General features: G+C 43.9%; 1 protein-coding gene across 12 annotated transcripts in view; it reads right to left on the bottom strand.

The window, feature by feature from the left end:
* The window catches only part of Mknk1 (MAPK interacting serine/threonine kinase 1), a 45,773-nt gene extending 21,109 nt beyond the window's left edge, over positions 1-24,664 (bottom strand). For 5 of the 12 annotated variants that reach the window (XM_074080232.1, XM_074080233.1, XM_074080225.1 and 2 more), the window contains exons 1-5: positions 24,538-24,664; positions 16,499-16,658; positions 6,878-6,979; positions 4,673-4,770; positions 1,437-1,516 (exon numbers count right to left, since the gene is read on the bottom strand). In XM_074080232.1, the coding sequence (XP_073936333.1) occupies positions 1,437-1,516; positions 4,673-4,770; positions 6,878-6,977 (278 nt within the window). In that variant the 5' untranslated portion in view covers positions 6,978-6,979; positions 16,499-16,658; positions 24,538-24,664. Of the gene's footprint in view, positions 1-1,436; positions 1,517-4,672; positions 4,771-6,877; positions 6,980-8,092; positions 8,443-16,488; positions 16,659-17,745; positions 21,995-24,537 lie in introns of those variants that run through there. The other 7 variants (XM_074080226.1, XM_074080228.1, XM_074080235.1 and 4 more) reach the window with 7 other exon arrangements.
* Positions 24,665-25,910: the final 1,246 nt, after the last annotated feature.

Here is a 25,910-nt window from a genome sequence, read left to right as displayed (position 1 = left end):
TTAAAGACCCATGTTTGAGAAGCAGCCAATGGCGTTAGCAAGAGTCAGGTCACCTTATCTTTCCATAATGTTTAGTCTCTGGTGTTTTCGCCAAGTCTGTGCTGTCAAACCCCAACCCTAAAACCCACTAGGTAGAGTTATAAAAAAGTCTCGGTCACATTAAACTGAATAAAATCTGCAGCCGACTGGAAGCAATTGCGGCTAATAACACTGAATAGTAGGTGTGTGTCCTGGAGGCAAGTAGCAAATAATTACTTGCCCTCCCTCTTGCCCATAAATCACGGGGCAGTATTTACATTGCCTGGAGAAAATGGAAACATCTGTCAAATAGACTTGGGGCCTAACGTGGGCACTGCTAGACCCTAACTGCTAAGCGCTGCTTAATGAAACGGCCACGTTTCTGGTCACTGCAGCACTTGTGGCCCTCCCCGGTGAGCACTCTCTGTCTGCTCATGTACTGCAGTGCTCTGCCAACAAGGTCGTCTTGTAACTCAGTAGGGAAGTCACCAGCCTGGATATTGGAGGTGTTGGGGGGTTTTTTATTTGAAAGAATGAAATAAACCAAGTAGAGTCTCTAATGCTGAACTAAGAAGCTGCAGGGCTGAAAATAAAAATCTGTCCCTCATAAAAAAATGCTGACCACTTGGGGAGACACCAGGCTTTTACTAGTGTGAAGGCGTCCAAATAAGATGGTCAAAATGGCCTAATTTGAAAGAAGATTGTAGAGGTAGTGCCTGGAGTTAAATCAACAGCAGCCCCCATCCTCCAAGCTTAATGACAAAGCCATCAATACCAGGCCACTGGCTCCCTGCTGACCCTGCCATGGAGGGAGAGAGGGGGAAGCAAGTCTTAGAGGTGACCCTGATTTAAAGCCACTTTGGGAGAGCCACTCATTTGGAGCAGCCCAACACAAGGCCAGAGGTTACCACTGGCCCAGTTATCAAGCAAGGATTGTTGGCCTTGGCTTCAGCACCCTTAGCAGTGCCTGTATAGATGTAAGTGTGCTGGGAAGGGAAAAAAGCAGCAAATATTCTAACACTACTCTTTGACCTCGTGTCTGCGTTAAAGCAGCCCTGAAGATTTCTACCAGGCAACCCTCAGCTGGCCCAGCTTCCACAGGCACTGGAAGGAAATGAAACCCCATTTCTCCCCAAATAGCCACTGATAGTGAGTGCTTACTCTTCTACCTTGCTGGATTGCTGATATTTACAGCAATTCAGACTAAAAGAAGATGGCTTCTTGGGGCTACTGCTGCTTCTCCTCGCTCCCTCCTTCCCTTGCTCCCTCTCCCCCATGGAAAGATGGAAGGAACTACATGCAATTGTAGGGAAGGCATGACCTTGAAGTGCTGAGGTCAGGGGATATAATAACCTTATAACTTTTTCTGTGGCCAAGCATCCCCCAGAGAAGTAGGAAGCCAGCCACATGACACTCACTTGTTTCCTTGACACTGGTAGAGTGTCTCCACCTCTCGGAATACTCGACTCCGACTGTGCCCTGCTTGTTTTTCAATGATCTATGAAAGAATAAAATCTGTCATGTATACAACCTGAACTCAAAACAGCCCCTAAACAGGAGCTCCTGGGAGAAGGCAAGGCTAGACACAGTCCGAATCCAGTTTTCAGCAGGAGTCTGGAGCAGGCCTTGGTGACATAGGCACTATGGCTCTGTGAGCGAAGCAGGAGACTGACCTGAGGGCTTCCAGCCCAGATGAGGATATTCAACTCTGGCCACACATGTCAGCAAGGAAGACTCTGAGGCTGTTGCCCTCAGCTGTGCAAGGGAGACTGAAGCAGGCAGCAAGACAGACTGATCTCTACTCAGTTCCTAGTCCTGAAAGGTGGCTTTTCTGTCTTACAGGTAAGAAATGGTAGCCTCTACAGAAGATCCTTCTAGAGCTGGAGGAAGGATAGGGATGAGGAAGGATGACTGGGAAGAACTAAAGTCTCCAAGCCCAGCCCAGATGTCACTCCACAATTCCTCCAGGCAGAAGTAAATACTGCTTCTTCTGAGAACTTACTCTTAGGCAGGCCCTGGGTTAAGTAATTTACACACCCAATCTCTGCTCAACCCTTACAACAATGTCAAAAGACGGGAAGATGTAAAGCACCCTGTCCACAGCCCAGGGCTGATTCCACAGCTCTTGCTATTCCACACCTGCTTCTAGCCTAAACAGCATCTTCCAGCATTCAGAGGCTCCGATACTACAGGCTACTGCTACATCGCTACCTGAAAATGCTCAGCAAATGTTGAGTCCACAGGAGAGCGGTGGTTTCTCTGGGGACTGGCTGCCTCTGAAAAGCACTCTGCAGACATGCAGAACCCCAGACCACTGAAAACAGAGACTTCAGGTAAATTTTCTGCAGAGTTGGCCCTGCCTCATAGCTCAGATGGTGTGATCCTGCTCCTTCCTTCCAACACTGCTGGGCAAAACACTTCAAATGTCTCCAATATGCTGAAGCACAGACATCTATAACCAACTGTAACTTTCTAAATAAGCCCAGGTCTGTTAGTAAACCATTTGACTCATTTTCTGAGCTGTCAACTAGGTACAGTACTGGGGAACAGAAGTGATTCAACACCAGGCTATTCAGTCTCACTCACCAGACAGTTCAGGTCAAAGTTAGGGAGAACTTTCCAGCAACAGCAGAATTCTCTAAAGGAGATAACTAAAAGGCTCTGGTCACTAGAGAAGGGGAGCAGAACATGGACAACTATTTGGGGAGGCTCAGAGGAAATTCACATCAGATAATTCAGACAGTCCGTCCCAGCTTGAGGTTCATCAGTTGGATGCCTAAAGGGAAGGCAGTAATAAACCAAGTCTTAAGGAGCCATGTTGGGAGAAGCAGCCCATCTCTAGGCAGCTTTCAGAGAGTAAGACATGGGAAGAACTGCTGAAACCAAAGATCTGCCAAGCCAGGGCAGAGGGGCATGGAGCTAATGGCCATGTTTTCTACCTGTGACCCAGCCTGGAAGAAATAGATCTGTTATCCATACTGTATCAAACCTTTGAAAATCAATTTATATTTGTGGTTTTTACCACACTTATGCAGTTTTTTTAAAAAAGAAATTACTTGTAATTTATGCCTGTTTCCAAAAAGGGATGGAGGTTTAACTCTCTTGTTACCATGTAAAGCAACATCCCAGTGAGAAGCACTGAGCCTGTGGCTTAGCTGAAGTGTTCTTCATAATCCACAACTGGAACTGTGAAAAATTAGTTGAAAAAGACAATTTTTAAAAAAAACAGTTTGGTGGGCTCACCAGAAGGCAATGATTAGATTTGGTGGCCCAGGTGGCTGATTTGAAATAAGTTTGAATTGTTCTCTCAGATTTAGTAAGGTCCTTTCTCTAGCTTAGTGGTCCTCAAATGCTGGTGGGAGCCGGGCACTGGTGGCTTAACCTGTAATCTTAGCTACTCAGGAGGCAGAGATCAGGAGGATCATCGTTTGAAGCCAGCTGGGCAAATAGTTCATGAGACCCTATCTTGAAAATATCCAACACAAAAAGGGCTGGCGGAGTAGCTCAAGTGGTAGAGTGCCTGCCTAGCAAGTGTGAAGCCCTGAGTTCAAGTCCTAGTTCTGACCCACCCCCCAAAAAAGGAAAATGCTGGTGGGTCTCAGATTCACCTGGGGAGCTTGGTGAAAACACGTGTATACCAAGCAACCTGGCTCTCTGTGTTCTCTGTTACCTGGCTGAGTGATTCCCACCCCCTCTAGCCTCCATCAGGGTTCTCAAACTGTAGTAAGAATCAGAATTACCTGGACAGTTTGATGTTTGATGACATTAATACTGCTGGGCCATCCCTATTTTCTGGTTTAGTAGGTTCCAGGTAGGGGCAGATCATGCATTTTCTCACAGGTTCCCAGGTGATGCTGATGTTGCTGATCCTGGGACCTCACTCTGGGAGAACCACAGCTCTACCTCCATCCCTTCTTTCACTCAGAGTGGCCAATGGGAGCAGAGTGGTGAAGTGAGCCACTCTGATATCACTCCTAGTTAAAGGCAGCGATGAGGCTAGAAGCCACACCTCCTGTCCCAAGGCTGAGTGCTCGTTTGCTTCAGGTTTTAGTCCGTATTATCTTGTTATTATATAAGACTTGTGTAATACTGCCTTTACCAGTTCATTTTTAATTCCATCCTCACAACTAAGTCATGAGACAGAAAGGGCAGGAATCATCACCTTCATTTAGAGATGTGGAATTGAGTCTTTAGGAGATTGCCCAAAGTCAATAGATTACCCAGATTCTCATTTGCCCAAAGTCAAAGAAGAAACAGTTTGTCAAAACAAAGATTCAGGCAGGGCTTCTAATTCCAAATCTGACTGTCCACTCCCAGAAACTGGCTTTGTTTATTGGGGTAGTAAGAAACAGCTAGGCATTGCCTAATCACATTGCACACATTAACTTATTCAATCCTCACAATTCTTTAAATGTTCTATCGCAATACCCATTTTATAGAAGGGGAAACTTATGGAAAGGGTAAAATAACTTGCCTAAGGTTATACAGCAGTTAAATAGAAAAACCAAGACTTGAATCCAGTTGACTACCTACAGCTTTGGATTTCCCCATTCTTACTGAGCCACCAGATTGCAGAACATACAGCTTGAGGTTTGGGACAATCTAGGAATGACTATTTGCAAAGTAAAGCCTGGCATCCAGATGAGAAACTCACTTTGACAGCATACTCTTTGCCAGTCTGCAGGCTCACAGCACCTTGAACTTTGGCATAGGCTCCCTCTCCCAGCAATTCGGAGGTCAGCTTGTATATATCTAGAGGTGAAATGGGTGAGAGGAATAACAAGATGAGTCACCTCACTGTGAGCTAAGATGGGAAGAAGAGTTTCCCTTGTCTGACCATCCAGGTAGAATAGGCCATGTTGACTCTGTAGCCCTCAGTGATGAGGAGAATGTGCAGCTTTCCCAATCAGTGCAGGACTCAGATTCTCAACAAGATCACACAGAATGCATCCTGTTCCTCATTTTAGAGATGAGGTCAGAGATAGGGTTTTGATGCACACCTGTTTCCTGAGCACTTACTAGGTACTGGACAACACAACAGGGACAGAGTAAGGAACAAGATTAAGAGTGCCTCACCTCAGAGGGTCTCACTCTAGTGGAGAAGACAGACACAAATACAAGTGGCCCCAGAATAAACCAGGTAGTGGTGAGTGCTATTATAGAGTGACAAGAACAGTAAAGAAAAAAAAATAGCAGAGGAAGAGAGAGGGGAAACCTGTTAGGGAATCTGGAGAGCCTCACAGAAGGGGAATGAACATAATTCATTTACTTACTTATTAGGTGACTACTATGTGCCAAGCTCTATGCTAGCACCATTGACATGAGGTGAATAAAATACCATCCTATTTTATACACAAAATGGAGGCCATTGGAGGTTTCTGAGAACTTTCCAGAAGTAACCCACAGGAAACCAGAGACAGAAGTAGGATGCAAACAATGCCTTGAGGTTTTAGGTACTGAGTCAGAGCGATCATAACAGAGTAACAGCTCTGGATTGAAAGAGCATTCAGGTGACCTGCTCAGGTTCACAAACAGCACAAAGGAAGGTACATCTCCACCACAGTCCTTGCCAAGCTGACCTTGTCCTCCCTTGCTCCACTTCTCAGATTTTTACTCTTGAGGCAGTCTAGTCTTTAAACCCACGACTGAACAAAAGACTTTAAACCATGACATGAGATCTTATCACTTGTAGTTATGAGAAGTCCATGATTGCATAAGCTATCCCTAAATAATAGGAAATTCTCTCATGTGTTCACTAAAGGAGCAAAAGACCTGTTAGAATAGTTTGCAAACTGTTCTAAAACCCTGGGGACTTTTATCTCCTACTACCTCTCCCCTTCACCACACACACACACACACATACACAGAGTTTGAGTTAAGGGCAAACAAATAAACAAAACAAATCCCTGCACTAAGTATAGTCCTGGTTCCACCATAGTCTGGTCCTACAGGTGTCTATATGAATGAACAGATGGCACATTGTTGTTTGTAAAGTATTTAAATGGCATCCTTCTCTTGCAGTGCAAACTTTAGCATTAGCCTTTTACTAACATCAGGATGTTATGTGGTTGGAGTCTAATATTCCTGACTCATCAAGTGCTTGTTATCAGAACACTCTACAAAACAGTTCACTGGTGTGTGTGCAAGGCTGGGACGAGGGCCCATGAGGGAAAACTACTTCAGGTCTCACAGTGAAAGACACAAAACAGCTGAAGGGGACAGGATACTCCCAGGAGTAGCCACTGATCTTTTTGGTCCTTAGTGGAAGTGCCCAGTAATTCATGTCTTCCCATCACATGCCCAGTGACAACAGAACCAGCAGTGAGCCTAGCATCTGACAATGGAGAGTGCCCAAAATGATGACACAACATTGTGTTTCTTGAACACCACATGCAAGCTTTAAAAGGAAATTTAACACAGAGCACAAGTAGCTGCATTCTCTGAGAGAAGACTTCAGTGTCATTTGCAGCCACGGCCCCTAGTGTTGTTCTCAGTTCCTCTTGCATGGTTGTTCTGCCTCTCAGCAGCCCTTCCAGGAACCTCTGGGGAAAGATCACATCTGAAGAGGAGCTGGGACTCATGAGGATCTCATTGCACATACAACTGACAGACCAGTCTTTCTGCCAGCTGAGAGGGTGCTTGGACCATTCAAAGGAGGCCAGTGTATCATCTGAGAGCTTTCCCCCTTCCTGCTCTGTCATTTCTTTGTGTAAACTCACTTGCCCATATCTTCCCCTATCACCCAGATGATCATGGCTGGTTCTAACATAGGGCATCCTGGAATCTGGACCACTGACACCTAGATGTTCCCGCCTGCTGGGAAGCAACAGGCCCAGATCTAAGAGGGTATGAGACCAACCTTCAAACTTTCCCGGCAAGGAGTCAGTGGCCCGGGCCTTCCGTTTCTTCTTCCTCTTCTTGTCACTGTCCACAATGGGAAAAGGCTCACTGCTGCCCATCTCTGGGAGATAAGAGGAGATGTAAAGGAAACAGTGCTGTACTAATCAAGCAGTAAGTTAACCCAGAAGGTGAAGGGGTGTGTGTGGGTGGGAGACCCAGAAGGTTTATACTGATGGTTTTAAAAAGTCTGTGAGTACTATTGATTTGCTTTGACCCAGGAGGCAAAACTAAAGGCAACATCATTACAGGAGATCATTAACTGTGGAAAGGAACTAAGACAGACAGGCTAGATTAGAAGAGGAGAGCAGAAGCCTGCTTTCACCAAGCTCATTAGTATGTGGATTTAGCTCTGCCACCAACCAAACCATATTCCTTAAGTTGAATAAGGAATCCACAAATGGGGCCCCACTGGTGACATCCTCCAGCCTTAACACCAGGACCCAGGGAGCTGGGCAAGAAAGAGGTGGGAGTAAAGCCTGCTATGAAGTCAGAGGCTCAGCAGCATCCCTGTGGATGTGTACAGGGCTGCAAGGACCTTCTGTGGAGATTGCCTCTGGGAAGGTAACAAGAGGATTGAGCTAGGGTTGAGAATGACCCCAAATTCCTTTCTATACAGGAGCACAAAATGAAGTGCCTGTGTAGCCCACAGCATCCTCTCCCCTCCCCAGGTCCTTCCTTGAAGAGTTTGTGTGAAGGGCCCCCTCAAAAGCCTGCAGCTGACAGGTCTATGCCAGGTGGCTTGATGAGGTCACTTATTGCAAAAACATCATTATCTCTCACTGCAGGCACCTGACTCCCATGTCTTTAAAGGGGGGAAGACACAGACATGGAACAGATTGGGCAGGAAAGGGTCAGGAAAAAAAGAAAAAGGCAGGAGAGTGAGACTGGGAAAGAGAAAAGGAGGAACAATGAGTCAGTGCCCAATCACAGTTCTGTTTCTAGGACACTGTTGTAGGGGCCGTCCCCTGTTAAAGATAAATTACTTATAGAACATGTCATGCCCCTAGTCCAGAGTGGAGACCTAATACTCTTTGCCTGCAGTTAGAAATAATAAGATTTCTCCGAAGTCTCTGAGTCTAAATCCCCACCAGGGTGCTTAAACCTCTACATCCTTCTAAAATAGAGGCACTCGAGTGCGGATGGGGCAGATGATGCGAGGGACTTTCACACCAACCTTCAATAAACACAGGCTCTGTGTTGTTTGGGTTTTTTTTCCTTGAGAGATTTTAAAATGGAAGCTGGCTCTTTGCCTTCTGAAAGGAAAGGCCATTCCCTTCTCTGAGGATCCGACCGAACATGATGGGAGAAACAGCAAGTCTGCTGGAAGACAGATTAGTGCTGATGCCTGTCTATATGTGTTCTCAGGGGCGAGTGCGAGGCAGCCATTAGGAGAAAGCACACAGAATGGCACTTTCAACACCACAATCCAGAAAGCACAGTTTAATAGCCAACGATCTGACAGCTCAATTTAGGTGCATTCTTCCTTCCATTTTAGGGATCTGATGACAAGATTTTCAATTATACCTTAGAATAGAGAACAAACAACCACATGGATAAAAGGAATCCACAGAGGATCTGAGAATATTACTCCAACCAACAGCTTCAAGCACAAGCTGTATGTGCTGACAGCAATGCCCTATGAATTCAAAGAATTAAACTTAAATACAGTCACCAAGCTAAATTAGAAGGAAAAAAGCTGCCCAAATGCATTTACTGAACATTGTAAGAAATTCTACAAAAATAAAACACGGATTACACATCAGAGGGACAGTGCAGTTGTGTCAACCCTGGTCCTACCTATTTTCTCATTAGCAGTGCAAGCCCAGTGTGGAGTGAACAGATTTTGACTTCAGCTCCTTTACCCTCCCCTGTCCGTACTCCAATGGCAGGCCTGCGGACAAGCAAAACAGCCAACAGGCAGGTGGTGCGGAGAAGCAGCAAGAGAGCTGGCAGTATTGTGATTCACAGGGGATGCTCAGACATACTTATGGCTCTAGCTAGAAAAACCTGTTAGCAGCAATTTATTCTTGCTCTTTCCCACAGCAGGGCTGCAGAGCCTCTTGTGGAAGCGGCATACCTCTGGGCAGTGCTGCACACTCAATATGAGATTTGATGGCTTCACACACAAAGATAGAGTACCTGGTCTATTCTGCATAGATCTCAATGGAAGAGGGCACGCCAGAAGGGACAAATGGTTAAGACTTTCCTTGTAAAGAGAACTTGTTGAGGAAGAGTTGTTTTTGAAACTAGGAAGGAAAAACGTAGGAAGACAGTGAAGTGAAAAGGAACATGCTTAACTTCCCTGTCTTCACAGTGGAGGGAGAGTGCCATAATCTCTCCAAGGGCTTGCCAATTCTCCATTCAGAGGTGGGCTGGGATGCATGCATTTAAATTTTATTATAGAGTCACTAGCAGGGTGTGGGACCTTAATTCAGTATGCAGAAATCATGGGACAAATGATTCCTTGGGTGGAAGTCCAACAATCAAGCCATACTTTGGCCTACTTACTTTCTCTGGATCAGGAATTCTTCTTGGCCATCGAACCCAGCTCAAAAGTCCTTGCCTCTCTGCAGCTATCTATTAACTCCACAAGAGTTAGGGTTTGTGCAAACACTTTGGAGATCAGTTGGGCATTAGGCAAATAGAGGGTATCGCTGTACAGAACTAGTAGTTGGTACTCCATGCTCTGCTTTCCAGCCCCCTGCTAGGAGCTCTGGCACAGTGCTGCTTTTATTTGGCCTTGAGTATTCCCCAAGTTCCTAAAGGCCAAGACTGTTCCTTGTGTACCTCTGTTTCTCCTATAAGTCATGGCACAGTGTCAGATGAATATCACCCATCAGAAAGTATGTACTGAAGTGGAAATGCCATGAAATAATGCACAACTAAGTGTTATGGCAATGTGTGTCATACAGGTCATTCAGGTATCCAGTGCACACTTTGGAAGTGGGTACACCTGTGCCCAGCGGACTACACAAGTCTGGTCTATGAATTTGGTTTAGGAATTACATCAATTTCCTGACACACTCCCTCTCCAAAAAAGACCCTGGGACACAAAAGATCCATAACTTGCTAGCCAGAAGCCCAATCCTTGTTATCAGATTGGGCAAAAGGGTCTGTTGTTTTAGAGGAGGAAGCAAGTGTTTCTTTTCAGTTTCTAGACAAACCCCAGCTAGTCTAGAGGCTCCCAGCACTTCTACTGCCTCCAGCCCTCATCCTCCTCTTGGGCAGGCTTGGAGGTAGTGGCAGATTTGGGGAGGAAGCATGCTGCTGACAGAGAGACAGAGAGACGCATGGGTTTGGCATCAAGAGACCAAGAGAAGTCTTGGTTCAGCTGTTCCCAGACAGAATCAAGGCCAAGTAACTCTGCCTTTCAGAGTCTCAGTTTCTTCATCTATATGACAAATTTAAAAGAACATCTACTTCCACCCTCTTCAATCTTCAGTATTCTTTCCTTTCCTCTCCTCCTTCTGCTGGTCCCCCCACAGATAGTCCTCCCTTTTACATTCATGTCCCATTATTATTATTATTATTGCTATAATCACGATGATCATGATCTTCACCATCATCATTTTAGATCTAAGTTCCACAAATGAGCGACATGTAGATGAAGACAGCATGATGAAACCCACCAAACACTATTTGAAAAGGGGGTGAGGAGGAAGGGGAGGGAATGGGAAGATAATAGAGGGAGTAAACTTGCTCAAAGTATACTGCATCATGTATGGAATCATCACAATGAAATCCCCTCATATATATTAATGTATGTTAATTCAAAAATAAAATTAAAAATAAATAAATAAAAAAAAGAACAATTGCCCTGTCCATCTCACAGGGTTTCAATAAGGACCCAATGATATACTTAATATAAATGAGTCTTGAAAACATCTTTCTGCACAAGTATGTATGTACACATATAAACACACAATAGGGTGGAAGTCTAGACAGAAATATAAGAAATTGTTAATATTACTACAATTTAAAGAGTTCCAACTATGTGTCAGGTACTATGCTGGTTATTTTATATACATTATATCTAATTTTTGCAATAATCTAAAAAGTTAAATATTTTAGCATATTTCAGGCTAAAATAATAATAAACAGGCTCAGAGTAAGTAGCTGGTAGATTAAGTAACCAACCAAACACCTAACACCCAGTTAATGGTTTAACTGGGATTCATACTCAATGCTGCCCTTTTAAATCCAGACCATTTCTAATCTATAGTAGTGTTTGTCCTCTGTATTATGGGGTGATTTTTATTTCTTTCTTTATATTTTTTGGTATTTTTCAAATTGTATGTGATTAAATTTATTACTTCGATGCCATTGTTATCTAAATCATTTTATTATTGGAATAAATAGGCAATGGGTATAGCTCAGTGGTAGACTGCTTGGCTAGCACGCATAAAGACCTGGATTCATGCTCCAGCACTGGGAAGAAAAAAATACAATACTTTTTCTCCAATATGCATTGGAATTTAGAATTTGATTATAGTTTTTAAAAATTGGATCTAGATTTCTCTTACTGAAATTCAACATTCAGTGATGAAAAAACATTTCAGAAATATTGGTGCCTTGAAGATATTAATTTTATAAATGTGAAAAACAATTAATGACAGACCTGGGGATACATTTTTCAGTGGAGAGCACGTACCTCTCATGGGCGAGGATCTCAGTTTGACTCCCAGCAACACAAACAAGCAAGCCCCTTTAATTTTTCTAAAATAATTGTTATTTTATAAAAACAAACAAACAAAAGTGCCATAAGCACTGGAGAAAAAAATTGCCTGAATTCCAGCAAGTCGGTCAGCTTCTCTGAGTGCCAATTTCTTCAGGTACAAAATTGGTGAGAATAAGGCTGTCGTGAGGATCAAATAAGAAACCAGAAGTGAAGTCATTCATTCAACCAGTTTTGCATTTACTGTGCATCTTCTCAGTACTAGATAGTGAAAAAAAAAAAAAAGAGAAGACACTATCTCCCTTGTGGCACTGAAATCTCCTGACATGTAAAACAATATTAGTACAGTAGGACAAATGCTGTGACAGGGAGGTTCCAGGTGCCGTGGAGACGAGAGGAGCTAATCTGGCTGGGTAACTGGAGGAAGAGCCAGCTAAGCCAGCACCTGAAGGGTAGGTGGGAACTGCTAGGGTGGGGCTGGGAAGAGCAGCTTAGACCATGCACTGAGGCCTGAAGGAAAGGTAGCATAGCTGGTTAGGACCACTGGTTGTCTGGAGCAGGGAGTATGTAGGGGGAGTTGTGGCAGATCATAAGCAGTCTCAGCAGTTATCAATAATAATCAATGTTTTCATTCCTATGCATATGGTTATCTTGTTTTCTGTTGAAATAGGAACATGTTTCCTTTTACTGTGACACCTGTTAGCCAACAAGTACTGATTATACTGGAAGTGTAGCAGGTGTTAAAGATACAGAGCCAAGCCTGGCACCTGCACAGGTTGCAGCCCAGAGAACTCACAGAGCGATGGGAGGAGCCAAGGAGTACTGACAGTTGAGGGAGCAGACTACAGGTACCAGCTACTACTCTTTCCGGCGGGTGACCTCAAGGCCTACTTTCTGAAATAACTACCACTTCTCTAGAAACCTGATGAGCCACCCATGCTGTCCCCTAAGCCACCCGATGTACACTCCATGCTTTGAGAATCTATAAAGAACGCTTCAACTTTCACATATGGTGTGTAATACCACAGAGGATCATCTGGCTAACTTGCCTCTACAAACAGCTCCCACTCCCCTCATCCCACTCACCCACACTGGAGCTCTTTTAAGGCCCCAATGTGTCTGCAGCCAAAAGACTTTCTAGAGAAGGAAAAGTGGAGAGAGCAGGCTGAAGGCGTAACCACTGGACTCAGCTGCCTCCTCAGGCATTGACCAGCTGAGGGCCCCAAACAAATGGAGAGCTGAGACAAAGGAAACTGAGGGACTGGGGGTGGCTCAGTGGTAGAGTGCTTGCCCGCCATTTGATCCCATCCCTGGCACCAAATAACAACAACAAAAATAAAACTAGGAAATGGAAGGACTGAAGGAAGTAGGATAGACACCCTTAAGGGACTAAGCTATGGGAGACATAAGAGGAGGCAACACACAGGGCCTGGGGAGGCCAACCCAGAACATTTGTGACTCTGAAGCACAGCATTAGTTACTGTGCACACTACCACTAGTACTCACAGTGGCCACTCATGGGCTGCTCATGTGGCAGGCAATGTTGGAGCACTTTACAGATAGTATACTCTACATATACTCACTTATTCAATCTTCACAACTCTGAGGTAAGCATAATTATCGTCCACATTTTGCTGATGAAGAAACTGAGGTACAGAATGGTAAAGTGACTTGCCCAAGGTCACACAGCTAGTAAGTGGTAGAGCTGGGAAGTGTAAACAGTCTGGCTCAGAATTCAGGCTTTTAACCATTATAGTGTACTGAAGCATTAATGGTAAAAGGCCAGAAGTGGTAGCCAATAACAGTCAAGTACCAGTGAGAAAGCCACTATTTATAAACCTTGGCACAGAGCTTCTCTACTGATATGCTCTGAGTGAGATACTGATCCTTCATCAGGCCTCCAGTCTCTGGACTCACTATTTATGCAAGTATGCCAAGCACTATCATCTTCTCTCATGGGCTCTGATGTCAAAAAGCTTGGGAAGCACTACTTTAGCTTATATAAGCAAGCTAAAGAGTGTTATTGCCACATCCTCATTATTAATCTAAAGTCTAATCTATCAGAGGTTGTTTTTTCTTGCTCTGAAATAGCTTTGAATTTTGTGTTTTGTCATATTACAGCAGATGAGCTACAGACCAAAGTCAAACCACATTATTCATAGGTATTAGGTACAAGGTTACATTCTTTTCCTGCCTGAGCTGGGAGTTAATCGATATGCTTTCTGATGCCATCATTACTGTGTAGGGGACAAGGAAAGGGTAAGTTCAAGCACAAGTTGGTCAAATTTAACACATGATAAATGCAAGAAGCTATGCATGCAAATCATCACTGTCAAAGGACGGTCTATCTGTAAGTGAGATTCCATGGGGCTAAAATGTTCTTCCCCCAGGAATCCTGTGTGTAGGAAGCCTGGCCAGCCTCACTCAAGGTCTCACTCAGTTGCAGTGAAACTGGCAACGAGACAAGTTCAGGGCCAGCCAGGTGATCCACAACAGGCCTTAAGCAAGGTGGTGATAGTTGAGATTCCCAGAGACAAAAGATTCAGTCCCATCTTCTCCCTCTGTTCTGATTCTGGGATTAAAAACAGCCTTCAGAGCCACACTATATCTCCAGGTGGAAGGAATAATAAGAGAAAGAATAATGAAGGGGAAAAAAGAAATAAAGGGAGGTGTGCTTATGAAATAGCAAGTAGGAGTACAAGACTGGACCTGAGTGAGGAGTAGAGTTTATAAGATGCAGAAAGACAAGCTGTAGACAGTGACCTGAGCTCATTAATTCAGCTTACAAGGCTTGCCAACATGGGTCCCTGTCTTCTTCCACACTCAACAACCAACAGTTATCCTTTCATATAAAAATGAGAACAGGCCAGGTTCTGGTGGCCCACAACTATAATTCTAGCTACTTGGGAGGCAGAGATCAGGAGGATCAGGGTTCGAGGACAGACTGGGCAAAAAGTTCATGAGACATCATCTCAACCAATAGCTGGGCATCCCAGCTTCACAGAAGCTGAGATCAAGAGGACTGTGATTTAGATGAGCCCAGGCAAAGAGTCTGTGAGACCACATCTCAACAGAAAAAGCTGGTTGTAGTGGAGCACCCCTATTATCCCAGCTATTTTTGGAAGCATAAATAGGAGGATCATGATCCAGGCTAGTTCAGGCAAAAAGTGAGACGTTATCTCAAAAACAACCAGAGCAAAAAGGACTGGAGGCATGGCTTAAGTGGTAGAGCACCAGCCTCGCAAGTACAAGGCCCTGAGTTCAAATCCCAGTACCAACAACAACAACAAAAAGAAAACAGTGACTTGTTCAGCTTGTACTCCCACATAATCTTCCTTGGGACCACCACCGTACTTTGGTATGCAGTAGAAGTGCCCTATGAGTGCTTCCACTTTATCATACAAATATTAAAGGATATGTCCTCAAAGGATAAGATTCAATAAAATTAATTTTTCTTGCTTCATCAAGGACATTCTTAAGTGAAAGCAGAGTTTTTAAAAGCTGTTGCGTGTGTGACAGTAAATAACACGATGGCAATTAGCATAGTTCAGTGCCACTGCCTTAATTTGTGCTTAGGTATCAACAGCTTCCTGTAACTTTGCAACAACAAATTGTATCTTAGTACTATTATGAAAACTCTTTTGACCTTGCTGATTCCCTGGAAGGATTTCTACAGTGCACACTTGTGAACCACTGTTCTAGGTAATGGGAGTTACTGGGGACCACTGGAGTTATACCTGAGGGCCATCACACTGGCTGTGATGTACAGAAAAAAACTGCAGCTGGGGAAAGGCAGAGAGCTGAGTGAGGCTGCTAAACAGGTTGAAGGAAGGCCTATACCTGAGGCAGGGACAGCAGGGATAGAAAGGAAGGGAAAGGCAGGTGTGCTACAGAGTGAGGGAGGAAGCCACAGAGGCAGAACTGGAACTGCCAAATGACTGGAGATGTTAGAGCAGTCAAAGGCTAGACCCTCCTTGAAGGATGGGACAGAGTCTAATTCCTCTCTGTCCCCACAGCCTAGTACAAGCACAGAGGGGACCTTAACATAGGTTTATAAATATATGCTTTTTAATCCAAGTCAGATAACTACAGCAGAATGATGCCATCAGAGGAAGGGAGAACTTGGGGAGGGGAGCTGCTCTGGGAATGGGGAGCAAGGGAAGAAAAGACAGTGGTGCTACTGGGAAACTTCAGGTAAAGATGGATGACCATACAGCAGCCAAGGACTAAGAAAACTCACAGACTAGGTTAAAACAATGTCCCCCAACCTTCATGTGCTCCAAATCTACAAACAAGGCATGACAAAACCTCAGTTTAGAATGGAATACACAATACTTCAAAATATCATCATATGTATCATATATTACCTAAAAAGCCCCAAACAAACCGAATACATCCCAAATTATTAACAGTGGTTCCATGGAGAGAATGAAATTGAGTACGCACAAGAATTTCACTTAAAAAAATTTTTTCTTGGTGGTACTGGTGCTTGGATTCTGGGCCTTGTGCTTGTTAGGCAGGTGCTCTATCTACCACTTGAGCCATTCCTCCAGCTCAGAATTTGCTTTTATATGTCTGTTGTACTTGATTTTGCTTTGTTATCATGTGGCTGTTTTACTTTTGTAGTTAAAAGTAAATAAATATGTTTTACTTGCCTCATTGTTTTCCTTATGACCCTCTACCATTTAGTTCCAGAAGAACTATGTTCCTGCTTACTAAGTACCTGTCTCAGGCAGTTACTGAAACAGCTGAGCCAGGCTGCCCAGCTAAACCCAGCTGCTCAACCAAATGCTGAAAATATCCAGCCACTTAGATGACCCTGGGCCCACCCCTCCCTTGGAAATATCAGATCATTTCAGTCTTAAGTAATCTAAAAGGATAAGTAAAACACATACCCAATCTTACCTGTAGGTTTTCCTAACTTCTGAGCAGTGATCCTCTGTGAACTTGAAATCCTAAGGGAATCCAAGGTTGGTATCTTCTGGCCACAGGGCACGTTTCACTGACCCCTACCTAGCTAATGTCCTTCAATTCTCCATCTGCGTCTGCTTCATCTTATCTGGATCTTCAAGAAGAAGAAGTAGAAAGGATATAAAAATGCTGACTTCTCTAAGAGGGCCAGAGAAGACAGAGATCAACCCAAGAGTCCCCAACCTTGTGAGTTATACTGGGAAGTAGATATGCACACAGCAGCCAAAAATATTCCCACCCTTTAAAATTCAGACAGGCAAGTATCTGAAAATGCTGACACTAGGCACTGGAAGATTTAATGAAGGTCTGGGTAAAATTTTCTGATTCTGTTTCCATTGTGAGATTCCAGACCCCAAAAGATGTAATTAGGCCAGGATGACAGAGGTGGACCCCTCTGTCTGCTCTGAGGAGTCTTGTGCAGAAGGTGAAGGTTGCCACTTCTCTGCTGCCCACTCATTAGAGATGAATGAGCGCTGGTTCCATCTCCAGTAGCCAGGCCCAGGTCTCATAGGCAAGAGGTAATAGCACCAGAAAGATAAAGTAGAAAGAAGGTTTTGTGCCAAATACATAATTATTTCTAGCTTCCAATGTGATGACTTCATTTTCTGTGGGCCCATTGCTATTTTTAATCCTGTAGTTCTAGCTATCACGTGTCACAGTGACACATGGCTTTGTCAACTTTTTTATGAAATAAATATATACTTCCCCTTTTCCCAGGAGAAAAGCTCTGAAAATGCTTAAATCTGAACTCTGGGCTTTTGTGCCAACATTTCTAAGAAGACTTTCTACTGGAAGCTGGATGTGTTTCAGTATTTCCTCAAACCACATGTCCCAAACTGGGCTTGTCCTTAACTCCTACTCATGACTTCCTTCCTCCTGACTTTTCTTTTCTATTAGATCACATTATCCTGCTACATCCAGTCACAGAACGTTTAAATCATTTCCAATGTCTCTTTCTCCTCCATCTATATATGCTCTAAATGCTCACACTGCCAGGCTTTCCCCTAGCCTTGAAAAATACAGATCCTTGAAAAATAACTCCTATTCATCCTTCAAGGCCCATGACAAATTACTGAAAGTACTCCTGCAAATTCCAGAAACACTCTTGATTTTCTACTTCATGCAGCATTTCATGGAGCCCTCAGTGTTCCACTGTAATACAGAGAAGGTTATATGCTCACATTTGTGGTCCTCCTACCAGGCCATAAATTCCTCAAAGACACATCTTTTCCATCTAGATATTTCCAGCACCTAAAATAGCATTTGGCACACAAAAAAGAAGCAGTGAATCTCAATGAATTACTTCACCTATAAAATATCTTTTTATTGTTCATAAGAGACAGCATAGTGTATAGTCCTGTCTATTGCACTTTTTATTCTCAAACAAATCCCTGAGGCCCGATGGGCTGATTTCCAGGGCCCAAGGAAGTTAGGGTTATACTTACTCTCTCCTGCTGTCACCACTGTTTCCAGGCACAGCCTTGAACACCTGTGAATTTTAACTTGTTGCCTTTAGTGTTATCATAGGCTTAAACCTCATTTGGTCCCTCCTTGTTGTGTATACTAGGGGTTGGCAAATTTTTTCTATAAAGGGCCAGACAGTAGATATTTTTTGCTTTGTGTATCGCATAGTCATTGTTCCATCTGCTCAAAGTTTTGCCTTTGTAGAGGGAAAGCAGCCACATATTGTATGTAAAATGAGTGCTGTGGCTATATGCCAATAAAACTTTATTTAAAGATACTGTAAGCCAGTGCTAGTGGCTCACACCTATAATCCTAGCTACTCAGGAGACAGAGATCAGGAGGATCGCAGTTCGAAGCCAGCCTGGGTAAATAGTTTATGAGACCTATATCGTAAAAACCCTTCACAAACAAGGGCTGAGGGAGTGCTCAAAGTGTAGGCCCTGAGTTCAAACCCCTGTACTGCCAAAAAAAAAAAAAAAAAAGATACTACAACTTGAACTTTATATGCTTTTTGTGTCTTACAAAATGTTAATCTTCTCTTGATCTACCCACCCTCCTTAACCACTTAAAACTGTAAAAAGAATTTTCAGCTTGCAGTCCATACAAATCAGATGTCAGGCCAGATATGGCCTAAAGGCCATAGTTTGTAAACAACTGTCCTATAGTAAAAAACAAAATCATTACAGGATTTGTATTATTTGGCCATTTGGAGCCAACTTAGGACTGAGGAGGTAGAAAGTGTGTAGGCTTCCAAGCATTAGGTCCCAGATTCAGATTCCAACCCTCCCATCTATTAACAAAGTGGCCTTGGACATAGTACTTAACCTCTTTTCACTGTTACCATCTATAAAATAGAGAATTAAATGAGCTAGTGTATATCAAGCTCATGGTACCAATGCCTGGCAGGTAGCAAGCACCTACAAATGATTAGTAAATGTTAATGAATAAAGGAAACCTCTGAAGTTATTCTCCTCTTAAATTATTTTAGTTGGACTCTTATTAACGAACTGAGCACAGCCTGGGTCACTGCCAGGATGTAGAAAAACCGAAGAGAAAGAAAAGAAGCATAACCAATGTGATCCAAGCAATGGAAAATAGGTTTTGCAGGCGAGGTGAAAGCAGCCCAGGCTGTTTAGCCTGGAAAAGAGAAGATGAGGGCTAACTGGATTCTGGCTTTAAGTATAGAAAAGGTTTTCATGAGAAAATCTTGATCTCATCCTCCCTCTATAATCAGAAAGAACTTTTCCATATTCATGGAAAATGGAACAATAAGAACTAGCTTCGGTTAAGGCCAGAGGGGCTTAAGCTGAAGAGAAAGAGCCAAATTAGGCACTACTTTTCCAGAGATACTACACTGTTGTTCTTTTTGGCAAGTGAGCTGGAAGAGTCTTGCTTAGCACTTTTGCCAAAGGCTGCACAAAGGAAATGAATATACTGCTCTATTTAGTGTGGAGAAAGGTGGGGGAAAATATCAGTCAGGTAAGACTTTTCTATCAAGCCACTGACTTGTTATTGACCCTTTTCCCATAGATCCTTTTTGTGGTGTCATGCTTCACAACCCTGTAGCAGAATAACCTAGTGTTTCCAAGTTTCCTGATTCAGCAATGGAAGGAGAGAAGGCAGCAATGTCAGAGTAAGATGGTGGGGAGAATGGCCCTAATAAATATACTTTCTATAAAAACAGTGCTAATCTGGGTGTTAATACAATTGTTAACATTATTACTATTAAATTTAACATTCATTGAGCACTTACTACATGCCAGCTACTGTGCTGCTTAACATATATGTTATTTCAGTTTTCATAGCAACCCTACAAGGTAGTTAATGTTCATATCCCCATTTTACGGATGAAGAAACTGAGCCAGGCAATGACAGAGTCAGGACTCAAACCCAGGCAGTCCAATTCTATAGTCTATATCCTACCTACTGTCTCCCTAGGCTTATACCTAGGCTTTCTGAATCCAAGTTCATATTCTCTGCCCCTCCCTTAGACTGCCCCAAATCAGTACGGACAAAAGGAACACATGAGAAGAGGACTCAAAAGTGAACCCAAATACCCCTATTCTAAGTGGCTAGGCTGAGACTGAGGACTAGCAGATGAGGATGATGCCAGTTTCTTGGCTCCAATGCAGTGCTTTGTCCTCCATTACAGAGTCTTGTTGAAATCGATGGTGAGAAAATGAAGCAACAGGATGTGTCACATGGGTTGCCTCCACAGAAGACACTTTTGCCAATGAACTGCCAATCAGATATCAGAACCTGTGCCTGAAATACAAGCGTGCTCACAGACTCTGTAAACTCACCCTAACATTCTGCTAGCTAAGGACGGTAATGCACGGATTTATGGTACGGCAGAAGCCACTAATGCTCACGTAGTAACCCACTTGAGCAGACCTATGCCAGGCAACTTCCACGCTAGGTGAGTGGTTCACAGTTTAAGCCTCCTCACCAGTGTCCCTGTTCTGGGACCTTCTTTGCTCCAGTCAGCTTCTGTCCCGCAGCCACAGTAAACAGTGGATGCAAAAGTCAGGGCATCCAGAATCCTGCAGCATAATGGAAAGAACATGGACCTCTGAACCCAACCCTCCTAGGTCTGAACCAAGCTGTGCCACTTCCTAGCTACCTGATCTTGGAGAAGTCACTTTAATCTTTCTGAGGTCTAGTTCCTTCATCTTTAAATTGGGGTATATATATTTCTATATTACAGGGATTGTGAGGATTAAATAAATTATAGTGTGTCTATTGCAAGCCACAAAGAAGATAAACGATAAATGAGGAGCATTCTGCTCCTCACTCTCCTCTCTATATTTTGTCCACAATCCACCATTTCAGTTTATTTCTCTTCCTTACTATCTCCCACACAGTGCCTTTCTGCCTCTAGTGCATAGCCCAAGATATTCTCTTTCTCCCAGGAAATGAACATCCTCTAAGGCCCAACATAAATTTCCCACCTTCAGGAATCCTCTGCTCATGCTGGGATTGATTTCTCCTTCTCCCAAACTCCCACTTTGTTTACACTCCTTACTACATTTACTGTAGTCAGTCTGATTTTAGTTATTTATGTTCATTTCTATCTTCCAAACTACACTGGAGGGAGATGGCTGGGAGAAGACAACTACTTACAGGAGGGTAGGAGATATGTTGCTGTCCTCTGTGTATTTCTCAATATCAGAGGCCTGTACATAGCAAGAGCTCAATATGTGCTTATTGAATTGAATATTTCCACACTACACTGGGAATCTTTATAGAAAGATCGAGGACTAAGTTTTTTCTAAAACTATGCATTTACTGCTTGACAATAAATAAGAAATTTTTGCAGTGCTGAGGTTTGAACCCAGGGTTTCATGCATGCTAGGCAAACACTCAACACTAGGATATAGCTCTAGTTAACAGGCAGCCTTTTGAAGTATACTTACATTCCTAACCTAAGATCTATTAGTTCTCACGTGGACTTGCTTCATTCCTTTGCGTTTTATTCTAGCACACTCTGGATTCCTCCTGGGACATATCTTTAGCATGTAGGGAGACATCACTGAGAGGATGGCTCTATTCACAGAGGAGGATCTGGAAGCAAGCTCTTTGGAGAACTGTTCTGCTCCTCTGGGTAGGAGATGATGATGATTAAAACTACTAAAAACTAGAGTTGTGGGATGAGAAATAGATCTTAATGATTTCTGTCTGCCTCAGTTTCTGAATCTGTAAAAACAGTGTCCAGCACATAGTAAGCACTCAATAAATGTTAGATATACTAATGATGTAGAGCTGGGCACGGTGGTACACACCTATAGTCCAGGAGAACTGCTTGAGCTCAGTAATTTAAAGCCAGACTGGGCAAGATAGACAGATTTCATCTCAAAAAAATTTAAATAGGGCTGGAGGCATGGTTCAAGTGATACAGCATATGCCTAGCAATCATAATGCCCTCAGTTCAAACCCTAGTACTGCCCCCTCAAACAGATTTAAAGACATAAATTTAAATGTATATTATTCAAATATTATATATATATATATATATATATATATATATATATATATATATATATATATATATACACCCCTGTCTGATTCCTTGTGTAATCTTGGTCAAGTTTTTTCCCCATCTATAAAATGAAGGTAGCAGAACTAAATGGTTCCCAAGCTCCTTCTACTTCCAACAATATATATTTTTGTTCGATTAAGAAAGAACTTTCTCTTCCAAATGCTGGGGCTGTTGTTAAGGAAAAACATGAATTTGTAGCTGCTGGTCTCCAAATGGGAGGAACTGACTACTGTTCACCAAGGTCAAGGGCAGAACAACTGATTAGTCAGCCACCTGTGAGCTTTTGTCTGCATGAACTATATCACAGACTGTGCAGGTCCCTGAACAGCATACCTTCCCTCCCAAGAAAACTCACAGCAAAGGCAAGAGAAAGAGCTGAAAACAGTAGCAATGAAGAATCCTTACTCATGCAGAATTCCTGCACTTTTGTGCCTTTGATGCCTGTAATTAAGGCATCATCCTTCTAAAGTAGGGCCCTCCTCAGCCACAAAGAGAGAGAACACAAAGCCCTGAACCTGACAACTCATAAAACAAGGACCAAAGCAGGTAAATAAAAAAATGTCACTGACTCATTTAACCACAAACATTCAGAGGCCTGCTATGTGTGCCAGGAACCAAAGGAGTGAAATAGACATGGTCCCTTGCCACCGATATTCTCAGAGTATATATGGAATAACATACTCCAAGGTACACTGTGATGGGAACTCTCTTAGAGGTTCAGTCTCTGCTACAGAGACTAAAAAGGAAATAACTAATCCAGCATGAGGATAAGCAGCTTCACAAGGAGGACACAAGAGATGGTAAATGAAAGATGAGGAGTAGGAATAAAAGCAAAAGCTGGAGCAGGAACATGCGGGACGTGTTTGCGGAACAGAGACAGGGTCTAGGTTTGAGAAAACAAAGGGAAACGAGAGGAGAGAGGCTTGGGAATAGACTATGGTGAGACCTGTTCATAAGGCTGAAGAGTCCAAGTCTACATAGCAGGCAGTGAAGTCTGTAAAGGCTTCTGAGAAGAAATACAACACAATCACAACAGTATTCTAGGAACCACATTACTGAGTTGCCATGGGACCATATAACAGGAGACCATGCACTTCCTAGCTAAGCATGTGCTGCAATCTACCAGCTTCTGTTCACAAAGTCTTCCTCCCCATGGTTTGTCAATCTGAGTTGCCAGGCCCTCCAAATGTCAAAATTTGCTAAAGCATTAGTGTAGCATCAAGTCAAGAACCCAGACAACTCTCTGGATTAAGAAAGAGGAAAGCTGAGGCAGGAGCGGGTGGGGGAAAGGGGCACCAGAGTCCCCAGCTGGCTGTGTTCCATATAAAAACTCTAGATCTCTTCTTCACATCACTCCCAGCTCAGCTCCATTTAAGTGCTGATGCTAAGGACAAGTGGGCTGAAAGCACCTGATGGGGATCCAGTGCTACTCTATACACCAGCTGCCCAGCTGGTGCTTAGCATATGGACAGTGGTCAGTGAGCTTTAGTTCCCTATCCTGCAAGGTGAGTTCCACCTGTAAATCCCATTGAAGCTTCAAGGCTACATGGACTCTTCCCCAGGGACTCTCTAAAGCACCCCAGACCAAAATGTCTTAGTTCCTAAAAGTCACAGCAATCATGTACCCATTACATGATAGGTGCTATTTAAGTTACTTATATATAACTCTATTCGACCTTCACAATGACCCTGTTATGCCTGTTATATAGAGAAGAAACAAGCTCCCCAGAGGGGAAATGACTTGCCTCAGGACACACAGCTAGCAGGTGGGTGCAGTGAGATCTGAGTCCAGGAATGCCTGACTCCAAAGTCAAGCCCTTCCAACAACACTTCATTCCTGTCGTCTGCACTGGCCTCTGATCTTCCACTGACAGTCCTACATATAGCCTGGAAGTTCTCTAAGGAGAGACTGCACCTGACACTCCTACTTCTCCCCACGGGACAACCACCTGCACATGGCAGGAACTTTTAAATACTGTATTGCAAAATAAGTAAAAACGGTTAACTTTAAAACGATGGAGTACACACAGTTTATAAATTCCTCATATGAAGAACTGTTCATGGCGTTGGACTGAGTCTTGAGCCCTGCCATAGCTTTGCCCTGACCCTGGTTAGGTGTGAGGCTCAAACCCCGCCACAGGCTGAGCTCGGATCTCGGACACAGATAGGGTCCTGGCCTGTCACGACCCAAGAGTCCCAATCCTAGCCTCAGGCTGAGCTCCAAATGAAACACACACTACGTCCTGGTCTTGGCACAGACGGAGTCCCGACAGGTCACAGATGAATCCCCAGGGTAGCCCTAAAAAAGTGTCCCCTTTGGCTGTCCAGCCTCAGAAGAATCGGGTCGTGACCTCGAGCCGCTCGCTCTGAAGGCCACGACTCCCCCCCTCCCCCGCTCCCGGGCACACGGATTCACTCCAGTCCCCCGTCCCACTTTGCTTGAAGGGACACCTCGCTGTCTCGCTTTTACCTTGGCTGACCACCGCGGAAGCGGCCGCGCGCACCCCCACCTGCAGATATCTCTGCTGAGAACGCGGAAAAGGCGGTGCTAGACCCAGGGGGTGGGCCCAGGCAGACAGGGGCGTGAGTGGGCGGAGTCGCGCCTGCGCCCTGGTGACCGCATGTGGCGGGCGGGGCGAGCTGAGTAAACTGCGCAGGCGTGGCAGCAGAGGGGCGGGAGATCGTGGCTAGGGGGTGGGGCTTAACCCCTTTCCACTCTTTTTGGAGGTGGAGCATCCGGAAGGCAGTAAAACGCCAAGAGGGAGGAGGCCTGGCAGGTGTAAATGTTTACTGAGCGCTTCTGCATGCTAGAAAAAAATTAAAAAAAAAAATTCATTCTGGTGGTGCTGGGGTTTGAACTCAGGGCCTTGCACATGTTAAACAGGCACTCTACCACTCCAGTCGCTCCTTTTCCCCAGCCCTTTTTGCTTTAGTTATTTTTCGGGTAGGGGGCCGGCCTGACTGGAGAGCTTCCTATTTAGACTCTGGTAGCTGGGATTGCAGGTGTGAGTCATCACACCTGGCCAAGGAAGGAATTTTTAAATGCCTCCTATATAGAAGGAAATGCTGCTAGTATTTTCTAAAAGAGGGGCTAATTCTGGTTAAATTTCCTTCCTTTCTTTTCCTTATCTCCTTTCTTTCTGATAGTCTCCCTATGTAGCCCAGTCTGGCGTCAAATTTGCGAGTCTCCTACCTCAGCCTCCTTAGTGTTGGAATTACAGGCACTAGCCTTGCCTGGCTTTATAAATTTTCCTAAAAAACCCCCCAAAACTTTTAAGCTTATTTCTTAGCCAGGCGCCGGTGGTTCATGCCTGTAATCCTAGCCACTCAGGAGGCAGAGATCAGGAGGATCGTGGTTTGAAGTCAGCCGGCGAGACCCTATCTCGAAAAACCCTTCACAAAAATAGGGTTGGTGAAGTAGCTCAAGGTGAAGGCCCTGAGTTCAAGCCCAGTACCGGAAGAAAAAAAAAAAAAACCAAAAAACCAAAAATTCATTTATTGGAGAAAAACAACTGTAAACAGCCTCCCTGCCCCACTTCCCCAGGCTGCAGGTGCCATGAGAGGGGAGGACAGTGGTAACCTGACTTTAATTCATGTTCTGACACTGTTTCCTTCTTTGTGAGATGAAAGTAAACATCCCTTCCCTGTATGAGTCAGGATTGTTGTGAGGGTCTGGTGAGCAATGCTACTTAAAGAGCTTCTTGGACTTCCTTTCCACCTATCTGACAAACATTCGTTCCTTTTTTTCTTCTGGGCTGTCTTCTCACTTGTATGATGGAAGGAGTGAGGGAATATTAGGAATCATTCAGGATTTGCTAGCTGTCCCATCCAGGTGAAGGCCAG

Source organism: Castor canadensis, chromosome 7 (genome assembly GCF_047511655.1).
Source record: "Castor canadensis chromosome 7, mCasCan1.hap1v2, whole genome shotgun sequence".
NCBI lineage: Eukaryota > Metazoa > Chordata > Mammalia > Rodentia > Castoridae > Castor > Castor canadensis.
Note: the sequence above shows the minus strand (reverse complement) of the source record. Positions and strands in the feature narration are given on the sequence as shown.